The sequence below is a fragment of the Mytilus galloprovincialis genome, chromosome 13, assembly GCF_965363235.1.
Source record: "Mytilus galloprovincialis chromosome 13, xbMytGall1.hap1.1, whole genome shotgun sequence".
In the NCBI taxonomy this organism is placed as follows: Eukaryota; Metazoa; Mollusca; class Bivalvia; order Mytilida; family Mytilidae; genus Mytilus; species Mytilus galloprovincialis.
In genome coordinates, this window is record NC_134850.1 from 63,348,721 (window position 1) to 63,359,976 (window position 11,256).

The 11,256-nt window shown below is 32.7% G+C and overlaps 1 protein-coding gene and 1 long non-coding RNA gene across 2 annotated transcripts in view; both read left to right on the forward strand.

Annotated features, from left to right (window-relative positions):
• LOC143057473 (uncharacterized) overlaps positions 1 to 10,238 on the forward strand; it is a 29,373-nt gene extending 19,135 nt beyond the window's left edge. Inside the window, exon 5 of the mRNA XM_076230781.1 lies at positions 9,904 to 10,238. Coding sequence (XP_076086896.1) covers positions 9,904 to 9,942 — 39 coding nt within the window. The 3' untranslated portion in view covers positions 9,943 to 10,238. The remainder of the gene's footprint in view (positions 1 to 9,903) is intronic.
• LOC143057474 (uncharacterized) lies at positions 4,890 to 9,225 on the forward strand. The gene is made up of 3 exons (XR_012972723.1): positions 4,890 to 5,238; positions 7,229 to 7,427; positions 8,836 to 9,225. It is a non-coding gene; the product is annotated as an uncharacterized LOC143057474 (long non-coding RNA).
• Positions 10,239 to 11,256: the final 1,018 nt, after the last annotated feature.

Genomic DNA, 11,256 nt, shown 5'->3' on the forward strand with positions numbered 1-11,256 from the left:
CACCACTAATTTTTCGAAGAAAAAAAATCAAAAAAAAAAATTATATGAAATTAAGAAGAAAAGTAGCAAATATAAACTTCAGTAATTGCGCATTGAGTAAACATAATTCCAATATTGCAAGAACAAATCCGTGAGAAAACGTATATATACATATATGAATAAAGATGTGTTTTAAAAGACCTATTGGCATTATTTCACACTAGGACCTAAGATAACTAGAACTAAGCAATGGTTGATCCAGAAATTTTCATAAGTGGGGACTCATTGACTGCCTTAGAGGGGTCACGTCCAGTCATGCTTCCGTGATTCCCTATATAATCTACCATTTTTTTCCCAAGATTTAGGAGGGGGCTGGTACACACATATATATGTATAAATATACCTCTGCGGCGCAGCCAGCCATTTGAAAAGAAGGGGGTCTCAACCCAGGACAAAAGGGGGAGGGGGTGGTTCTAACCATATGTCCCCATTCAAATACATTGATCGTTCAAAAAAAGGGGTGGTTCCAACCCCCGAAACCCTCCCCCTGGATCCGCCACTGATACCTAGTATGCATATAATTAAGAACAGCTTTGAATATATGCATATAAAATAATGGTACGTTTAAAAACCGTTCAGGATCTCCTGGTTGCACACAGGACATTAAGTAACTTAGGACATGTAAATATAATAGTAAGAGTTCAGGGTATACATTCGATAACTAACATATTTTATAATTTTGTAATTTTTGTTTTGATAAAATCAGAGACATATAATACATGTATTGAGACATATATAATACATGTGTCTCTGAAAAAATCAAACCATCTTTAAAGAAGTTATTTCAGTTTGAATCGACTGTCTTTTGCATTAGAATTCCAAAACGTTAATGTTATTTACAAATGCCAAAACCTGCAAGAAAGAAACATTTATATTCGGTGATTTTTACACTAAACGTTTTCGTAATTTGTTTTAAAAATATTAAAAAGTACATGTACATCGTTTTTTCAAGATTTGTATAGTAACTGGTTTAATTAAGTCCCCTTGATGAAATTTAAATTGCGAGACGCTAATTAATAAACTATGATCTATCTATCGGCATGCGTCGTTATTTGGGATACGTCACGGATAACCGATGGTCATATTCAATACGATATACCAATCATCATTTGAATTTGGGCAATTGATCTTTAATAATTAGGACTAATTGGTGATGGCAGAGAATAAGTCGCTGGTGATGGTTAAAAACATATAGAAGTAAACTTTGCAAAAAAAAAGGTTTCCTCGGAAAAAATTATGAAAATATATGAATATGCTAAATAATTTTTTTTTCCGAAATAATAATTAAAGACGTTTAGAAATAACAAATTTTCACAGTTGGGAAATTTTCAATTCAAGTTATTTCATTTTGAAAACGTTGAAAAATATAGATCTTATTATATGTTAAATGTGGGCCGCTTGGAGATCAACTTGTGAAACCCTGCATAATTAGGGTTTGTCTACTTTCGTCTTTTTATATTACCAAACATTTTATAATCAAGGATTTGTACAAGGCCTTGTTATAATGAATATTATCGCCAATATCACCATAATTAAATAAAGAACAGATACAATATTCGCCTAAAGAGTTTGCCATCTAACAATTCAAAATGAAATGTTGAGTCGAAACTGAGGTACCAAATCTATAAAAAGAATCACTATTTTAGTCGAAATTAAACTGTATATAATATTCTTTTTTTCGAAACTCCTGAAATAATTTAACATTAACTATAGAGAGCTTACATATGCAAATCTGTTTAAAAGTATGTGAGCGTAAATAAAATTTGTTTATTACCCCCCCCCCTTTTTTTTCCTTCTATAAAATTTAATTGTAAACGATTTTCGTTCTTAATTTGTGTTTGCTCATTAACTGGGGTTCATGCTGTCAAAAAAAAATGTCTCCTTGTGTAAAAGTTATTGATAAGAAAAAATTGAAGCTTCCAGAAGAATAACGGTACGTCTAAACACCGCTTGAAGGACCTCCTGATTGCACTCATGACATACGAAGTGCACTCAGGACCCTTTATAGTCATCGCACACAGGATGGATGCATATATTCTTTATACGCTTCTTATTTTAGAGTTAAATTTGGTAGCATTTGTAATTCTTAGAAAATAATAAGGGCACGTGTCACTGATTACACAACTACTGAGCCATGAATTATCCAATCAACAAAATTAATTGGATTATCTTTATTGTTGTTTTATACATTGTGTTGTTAGTACAGTGTGACCATGCGGGAAGTAATATTGTGACGTCTAGAATGAATATCACGATGTTTTAAGATTTTCGTCTTTTATTAAAATTTCGTTCCATAAATTTTTAAGTTTTATTCTTAATTTTATCATGTCCTGGACCAGTAGTTAATTCTTTGCACGAGTTTGAAAAGGGAAATAATTATAAATGTTCATACTTTAAAAGAATTTATATTAATTAAAGTTTTGTATATGGAATCCGTTCTAAACGGTAAAAGCCGTACTTTTCAAACAATCAAACTCATATACATGTAGTTAGATGTTATTTCTCATTTTTATCGAACTTGTCCAGGAATTTTATTTTTGAGTTATACGAATATTTTAAGAAATCCGTTTTTATTAAGTTTTTTTTCTCTAATTAAAGTCGTTTTGTCCAGTTTCACAAGCCTGAAACGAATTTCAATGCGAAAATAAGTTCTGAAAATGAACTTGTCTACGTTTTCGTCTCCGTTTTTTGAAAATTATGATATTTTGGGTATAATTATTTCTAAAAAATATGTAAGTTAGATTGTAGTAGCGAGAAATTTTAAAAAAGAAGATGTGGTATGATTGCTAATGAGACAACTATCCACAAAAGACCAAAATGACACAAACATTAACAAAGAAAGACTATTTCGAAGACAGTTTATTGACACGAAATCCGTTCAAACCACGACTAAGTCTTCGTGCACAGATTTCCGTTAAGGTTAAACTGAATATTGTACATAATTGTCTTCTCTTGTATAATGGTTTGTTGAGAATAAAGATATACAAATGTAATAAAATTTGATATTCAGTCAACATTGTGTTTGTTTAAAAACTTGATTTAGAGAGAGAGATAGAGAAAAGAATCACACTGAAAAACAAAAATCGAACTTGTTACAGAAAAAAAAAACGCAACTATAAAATAATTTTCTTTATTCGTGAACTGCAAAACACAACAAATTAATTTACCCGTCATCATGAAAAATAAACTGAAAAAGCACATCGAATGAGATATATGTTTTATTTTTTCTATATGCAAATTCATGTTAAAGGTAAAACTGAACTAAACAATACAATTCCTAAAAACCAATAAAGATAATTCAATCAATTTTGTTGATTGGATAATTCATGGCTCAGTAGTTGTGTAATCAGTGACACGTGCCCTCATTATTTTATAAGAATTAACATATCTATCTAAGTTCGATTGAGGCGCGGATCCAGAGGGGGGAGGGGGGTTCCGGGGGGGGGGGGAGGTTGGATCCCCCCTTTTTTTGGCCGATCAATGCATTTGAATGGGGACATGTAGTTGAACCCCCCCTTTTTTTGCCCTGGGTTAGGACCCCCCCTTTTTAAAATGGCTGGATCCGCCCCTGCGATTTCAACTTCTACCAAAATTTAACTCTAAAATAAGAAGCGTATAACGAATATAAACATCCATCATGTGTGCAGATATGATTACGGTAATGGGTCCTGAGTGCACTTTGTATGTCCTGAGTGCACTCAGGAGGTCCTGAGCGGTTGTTTAGACATACCCGAAGAATAAATCATTTCCTGAACCTAAAATACATTTATCTGCAATTAAAGAAAATTCGCCTAAAACATTCTCTCATATATTTAAACAATTAATTGTAAAATAATTAATTCAACGTCGGACATTCTGTCTGTTTACTAATACTTTTCTTGTTCAGTTTAGTTTATACCCATAATAGATGAACGGAAATAAGTACTTTTTTTTAGGAAAATTTACAATTAGATGAACGGAAATAAGTACTTTTTAGGAAAATTTACAATTAGATGAACGGAAATAAGTACTTTTTTTAGGAAAATTTACAATTAGATGAACGGAATTAAGTACTTTTTAGGAAAATTTACAACTCAAATTTTCAAAAACAAAATTCTACACTTTTTACCTGGATTTTCTCTGTCTCGAAGCCGCAACCTTTGACCCCGTATCAAACGTAGCGACCGACACCTCACATGACGTATTCTCGATGTTGAGGTATTGACAATATACAATCACATTTATCAATCACATTTATCAATATACAGCAAGTAAGTAATTTGGTGTTGAATGCCAGTAGATCAGAAATTGTTAATTGAACTTTACCTGTTTAAGTGGCACTAGCTGCCAAATTCATGTTCTTCATCGATTTTAATAAAATTCACATAACGTGTATATAGTGTTGAATTGTTTATTAAAATGTTGCGCACAATCTTGGCTGATATGCATAAAACCATTATATTTCATGACACTGCATGAAAAAGAAATTGACTTATCGCATAATACCAGAACCAGAGACATATATATTGTATCTAATATCTCTGCCAGAACTAAAAAATAAACTACAGTAAGTCCACATACACATAAGAGGGTATGGATGTGAATTAACAGAATAGAGAACAAAGGACAAAGAAAAAAAGGAATAAAGAATAGTGAAAGAAAGAGAATAATGGAAAAAAGTGTAAGTTATTAAAAATATAACTAAAACAAGAATGTGTCCCCAGTACACGGATGCCCCACTCGCACTATCATTTTCTATGTTCAGTGGACCGTGAAATTGGGGTAAGAACTCTAATTTGACATTAAAATTAGAAAGATCATACCATAAGGAACATATATACGAAGTTTCAGGTTGATTGGACTTCAACTTCATCAAAAACTACCTCGACCAAAAACTTTAACCTGAAACAGGACGAACGAACGGACGAACGAACGGAGGCACAGACCAGAAAACATAATGCCCCTCTACTATCGTAGGTGGGGCATAAAAAGAAGACAGAAAAAAAGACACCCCTCCGAGACGAGCCTTACATGCACTGTTATTACCCAAGGTTAATTTTACGGCGGCTCATTTTATTTTGGCTTAGAAATAAACATAATTGACAAGTTTCCTTCCCCTGCATTCTCGATCCCACATGTAAATAGCACGGTGATTTCAAAAAGACATTGATACATCATTACAACACTTGCCGTCAGTATTTGAATATATTGATTAAGAAGGTATAGAAGATTAGTGCACGCACACTATTATCCACCACTGGCCTAAATAGTTAGTCCGCAAACAACGAGGGTCATAAAAACCCAGCACTTTGAACACAGCCACCGGCATGGTGTGAATCTGAAAGCTTCCCACTATCCATTTCTACCCATAGAAAACTTTTGCCTTTCATTTATCAAAAATGAAATATGTTGATATTAATGGTATATAAGAATTATTGGGGAATTCAAACCATTCCTATTGTAAGTGATAAAACTAAATTTATATCAGGGTGATTGAAATGAGGAAAAAAAAGGGGGAATCAGGAGTTCAGGGCCCCCTGTTTGGGAAAAGAATTGGTTGATTATATATGGAATCACTGAGTCATGGCAGGAGCAGGCCCCTCTTAGGCAGTCGGTGGGCCCCACTTATGAAAAATTCTGGATCCACCACTGTGGTCATGGTGGTCTTCAGTTGTATTATCTTTTAAAAAAAAAATTACACCTGTATAGTGTATATTCTTTAGTGTAAATCAAGGGAAAATACTGTGAACTATCTGTGCATCGGGGCTTATTAAAAGGTATTTCGGGGGGAAGAAAGAAGGGAGGGTGAGTCCATGGGAGGTAATCCCCACCCCTTTCAATTTGAGAATATGCTATTATCTTGTAAACGGTCCAGATCCCCATCCCTAAACCATATATATTCTTGAATGGGACGATAAAACAAATCAAATGAAATTAAAAGGAGGTCTTTGGGGGTTACCCCACTCTGTTCAATTTGAGAATGTGCTATTATCTTGTGAACGATCCAGATCCCCACCCCTAAACCATTTATATTCTTGTAGGGGACAATAAAATTAATAATGAAATAAAATAAAAGTGAAGTCCCACCCCCTCTAGTTTGAAAACTTGTAAACGGTCAAGATCCCCACCCCTAAACCATATTTATATATTCTTGTATAGAACAATAAAACAAATCAAAGGAAATATAGGGAGAGTCCATGGGGTTCACCCCCACCCCCACATGTTTGAGAAACTTTTAAATGGTTGAGATCCCCTGTCATCCAGTGGTTAGGTGAAAAAATTTCAGGATCCCTGATCCCCACCGTCAAACCATATATATTCTTGTATGAGACAATAAAACAAATCAAATGAATATAGGATCATCCCCTTTGTCTTGGGTTGGGAACCCCCCTTTTTAAAATGGCTGGATCCGCCCCGGCATACCATCTAGCTAGCTATAAAGGCTTTAAAAATATGAAATCAAACAAGGAAATTAACAGTGTAGGCAACTGTTTTGAATTTAAAAAAAAGTCTTTTACATATATATAACAATGTTAAATTTTTTGTGCATTTTGCTTATCGTATTTTCAATAATAGACAAAATTGCATGATTGAATATTGTAATTTAAAAAAAATCAGCATACATGATATAAAATGGGAAGTGGAAACTGGGAATTTGACAAAGAGACAACAACCCAATCAAAGAGCAGACAACGGCCGAAGGTCACCTATGGGTCTTCAATGCAGTGAGAAAAATTCGGCACTGGTCTTCAGCTCATAAATATGTATCAGAAATGAAAACGAGATACAGCTTTCAGTTGTATTAATAAAAACCTCACAATAAGTTCTGAATATCAGAATATACAGTATTGCAAGATTCTCTCAAAATGTACACATAGAGCTGAAAAACTGTCAGTGACTGTAAAATTAATCATGCTTACATTAAAGTCCATGGAGTCCATCTTAATATGCATACTCTCGTACAAAGGAATATAAGTATGCAATAGACATCAAGTTTCAAAAATAAGAGTATCTATGCCATTAATTTACGACAAGATCTTAATCAAGTAATAATTTCGGTTTGTTTAAATATTTCGGAGGTTAGTATGACCTCCTCTTTGGTGATGATGTTTTCGTTTTAAAGTTGGGAAAATTGTTTGTACATGTACCAACAAAAATAAAAACACAAATTCAATCTAGAATTATGTTTTTATCATTTTTTTATGTTTAGGTTGTCAGCAAGATGAAAAGGACAAGTATGCAGTTCAAAATTCAAAATGTGGATAAGTTGAGGTTCTAGGTCTTACCTTTGCAGATTTTCATATTTTGCATGAATGAATTCAAAGGTTATATGATGGACAGCAGAGAAAGAAAAAAACAACTTTTCAATTATCCTGCTCCTGGATAAATGTAAAACATCTTGTTTTTCGGTAAGTTTTATGCTCTGTTTTGATAGTGTTAGTGCATTCATCTTTCCAGTCTTTCCTCTAAATTGTAAGTTTTTGGTGAGTGTTCACCATGAATTTCAGTAAGTAACTTGTGGATTTACATGTATATACTCAAAATTTAGTACTAATATTAATGGGATTTTAGCATGACATCCTGCCAAATGCTTGTTAATCATGTTTATGTTCCAGAACAAACAAGTATTTGGACTGTACGCATACAGTCTGCCCAATTTTAAGAAGTTGGTCAAGTTTATTACAAACAAATGTACAGTACAGATCAACATAACTGAAATCTTTAATAGATTAATACAAAAAGTTTAATTGCAGTTAAAATAAAAACACAGGTTTGGTTGAGCTGGTACCAGACAGTACAAGTATACTTAAATGGTCTGACTGTACACATATGGTGGGACTGTAAGTTCTGGACCATAAAAGTAAGATCCGAATACTGATATGGTCTGGAACATTTATACATGTCTTAAAATTAATATCAAACACATTGGTGTTTTTGAACTTGGTAATAAGTTATGTGATAGAACTATAATGTTTTGGGATATCAAAATCAAAAATATCCCATTTTTACTTTTAATAAAGAAGAAGATTATTGATGTATGTTTAAATGTATATTAAAATGAGACAGCAAGCCAACAACACAAAAAAAAGGATAAAACATACATATTTTGTTTGTATCAATGTTATAATTTCCAATATGTTCAAGGTATTTTTTCATTGAAATAAAACACAAATTGAAATCTGTCTGAACTTCAAAAGCTTAAAGAAATATTGTTTCTGTTGTCTGCATTTTGTATAATATATTGCAAATTCTTGTGAATAATGGAATGTTATTATAGTTGTCTAAAGTTTTAACTTTTAACATTGATCTTTATACTGTAAAATTCATAAATTATTGCGTGCATTTATTATTGCGATTCTGTCATTTTAGACTTAAATGCGATTTTAAATTTGACGATTTTGAAAAATCCTGTTTAATCCATATAAAATATTTCATAATACGAGTTTAAATTATTGCGTTTACAACTCCGTTGCATTTTTCGCAATAAAAAAAAAACTTGCATTAATTCCGAATTTACAGTATATATATATATTATGTATATAACTTGGGAAAATACCCAAATTTTATAAAGAAGAATAAATTAATTGATTGTTATATGGTATTAGAATAGGAAGATGTGGTATATTGCTAATTTGACAACCCTCCATCAGAGACCAAAGGATGTAGGCCGTTAGCAACTGATGACACTGGACAACCTTTAACAATCAGTAAAATCCATACCGCATAGCTATTTTTGTGGAAAATCATATTATTGCTACATGTATGAAAACAATTTTGTATAATCCATTACTTTAGATTTTATTGGTTCTTTTTCAGAAGGATTGAAATTCACCACCTAAAATAAATGGAGAAAACATAGAAACAAGACCAGAATAAATTCAAAGAAAAAAGTTGGATCAGTTATTATTTTCATCACTCAGTCAATGATTTGAAGTTCTTTTAAATTCAAAAAAATATTGAAACCACAACAATGTCAAAGTTCTGTGCTGAATGTCCAAAAAGTGGACTATACCATCAAACAATGCTGGATGATAAGAAACTATTAATGTTTTGTGTTGAGGGATATTGTGAAAAAAATAGATTTACTTAAATAGCTACTAGTATGTTAAGCCTAACAATAGAGTTTTTATTGATTTCAAATGGCAAATAATTGTGTTTCAAGAAAGTATTCTATAATTCATGAATAAACATATATTGATACTTACATTATCTGCTTTGTTGTTTAAAAGTTTAGTTTTGAACAGTTAAAGAACAATATGCTAAATTAACATTTCCCAAGAAAAAAAGATATTCAATTAAAAAGATTCATCTTATAATAATTTACTACCAAATAGAATACATTGTAACATACACATTACTGTTTATTTATATCTATATATTTACAATTAGAATCCCATAGGATTTTAATTTGTCCCATGGGATATTAAAAATCCCATGGGATAATAAAAATCCCATGGGATTTTTTTTGTCCCATGGGACAACAAATATCCCATGGGACTACAATAATCCCATGGGACAAAAAAAAATCCCATGGGATTTAACCAAAATCCCATGGGATAATGGTAAATCCCATGGGATTTTGCCCTGTCCCATGGGATATTGAAAATCCCATGTTTTTATAATTCAAATTGCAAAATAAATATGAAAGTAACTGTAGAAAACCAATGAAATTATTGAATCCCATGTAATTCTGCACATTTTGGTTATATACATGATATTGTAGCTCTTGTTTGAGGCGGCGGCGGATTTGCAAATGAGTGTTTTGCAAATTAAAAGTGTCCAGTGTTAAATACATACCATTTAAAAATTCATCGGCATATGTATGCGTGTTGTATATACGTTGATGGTGATGCTTAAGAACTGTCAGTTTATTTATTTTTTCAGGAAGTACACGAACAGCAGTCGCCATTCGTTCCCATATGATGCCAAAGAACGAAAAAGCTAGCTTATATATAACATTGTATAACTTCTCTAAGATCAAATGGACCAATGAAGTACCTTTTCCTTTTCAACATGTTCAAGTCTACAAATCATAAACACTTAAACCATGTACACAATTGAAATAAACATTTACTGCTGATATGCACACTACTTTAGTATATTTTAATGAGTTATTTTTTGTGAAAATAATAGTATTTAAACCTTGATGTTGACACAAATACGTAGCAGTTATCCAAGAAAAAAATAAAGCTGAACTAGTTCAGGAACATTTTTATTTATTAACTGCGTTATTGTTTTATAAATGTAGCTGTATCTGTTCGTGAACTGGGATCCGCTTGTATTACGCTTCACTCAACAAAGTGTAGAAGTCAGCCTAGAACCAGCTTATTCGGTTCGAAGACTTAGTGGCGTTAAACAACAACAACAAACAATTCACTTCCTTGTTCACAATGTACGCAATTCATATTCAGAGTAAAAGAAGGTAGATACTATTCAAATTGATTTAAACTTTTAGAGGGATTTAAACCAATAGAATTAAGAAGATGTGGTATGAGTGCCAATGAGACATCTCTCTATCCAAGACGAAATGTGTAATCAAAGTACTGGAGTACTGAACATCGGATGACCGCAAGTTCTTGTGGATGATCACAAGCACTTGTCTCAGAAAAAAATCATATTCTACATCTTTACAAAACGGAAATTTTATACAGGACCACTTACACAGTATGTGACCTCTATAACAGCTATGTTCAGAGCTCCAGATAAGAATTCACAAATTGGGGTTTTTACCCACCATTTTTTTACGTAATTGGGTGATAAAGATTTTTAATTGCATTATCAATTTCAGTTCACCCCTCAAGCAAATATCAAATTGGGTTTTTAACCACTAAGCTCCTTTATGTATTGAGTTTTTTCATCAACACAATATTGAATATTCAGGCATGTTATATATAATCACAATATATCAACCTCAGATGTTTTCCATCTTAAATATGTGCTAGCTGTTTTATTTAGTTTATTCACTGACGAGCAGTGTAAATTTTATTTATGTCCCGTTTTAAACGTTCTTCCAGTTTTTTTATTTTCTCACAACTTGTATAAACTGCAGCTGGTGTCACTAGTCGGACAGTAACGAATTACCTTTCTACAGTGGCGGATCCAGGGGGGGGGGGGGGTTCCGGGGGTGCGCACCCCCCCTTTATTTTTGCCGATCAATGCATTTGTATCGGGACATATGTTTTGCACCCCCCCCCCTTTGCCCTGGGTGCCCTGGGTTAGCACCCCCCTTTCGAAAAT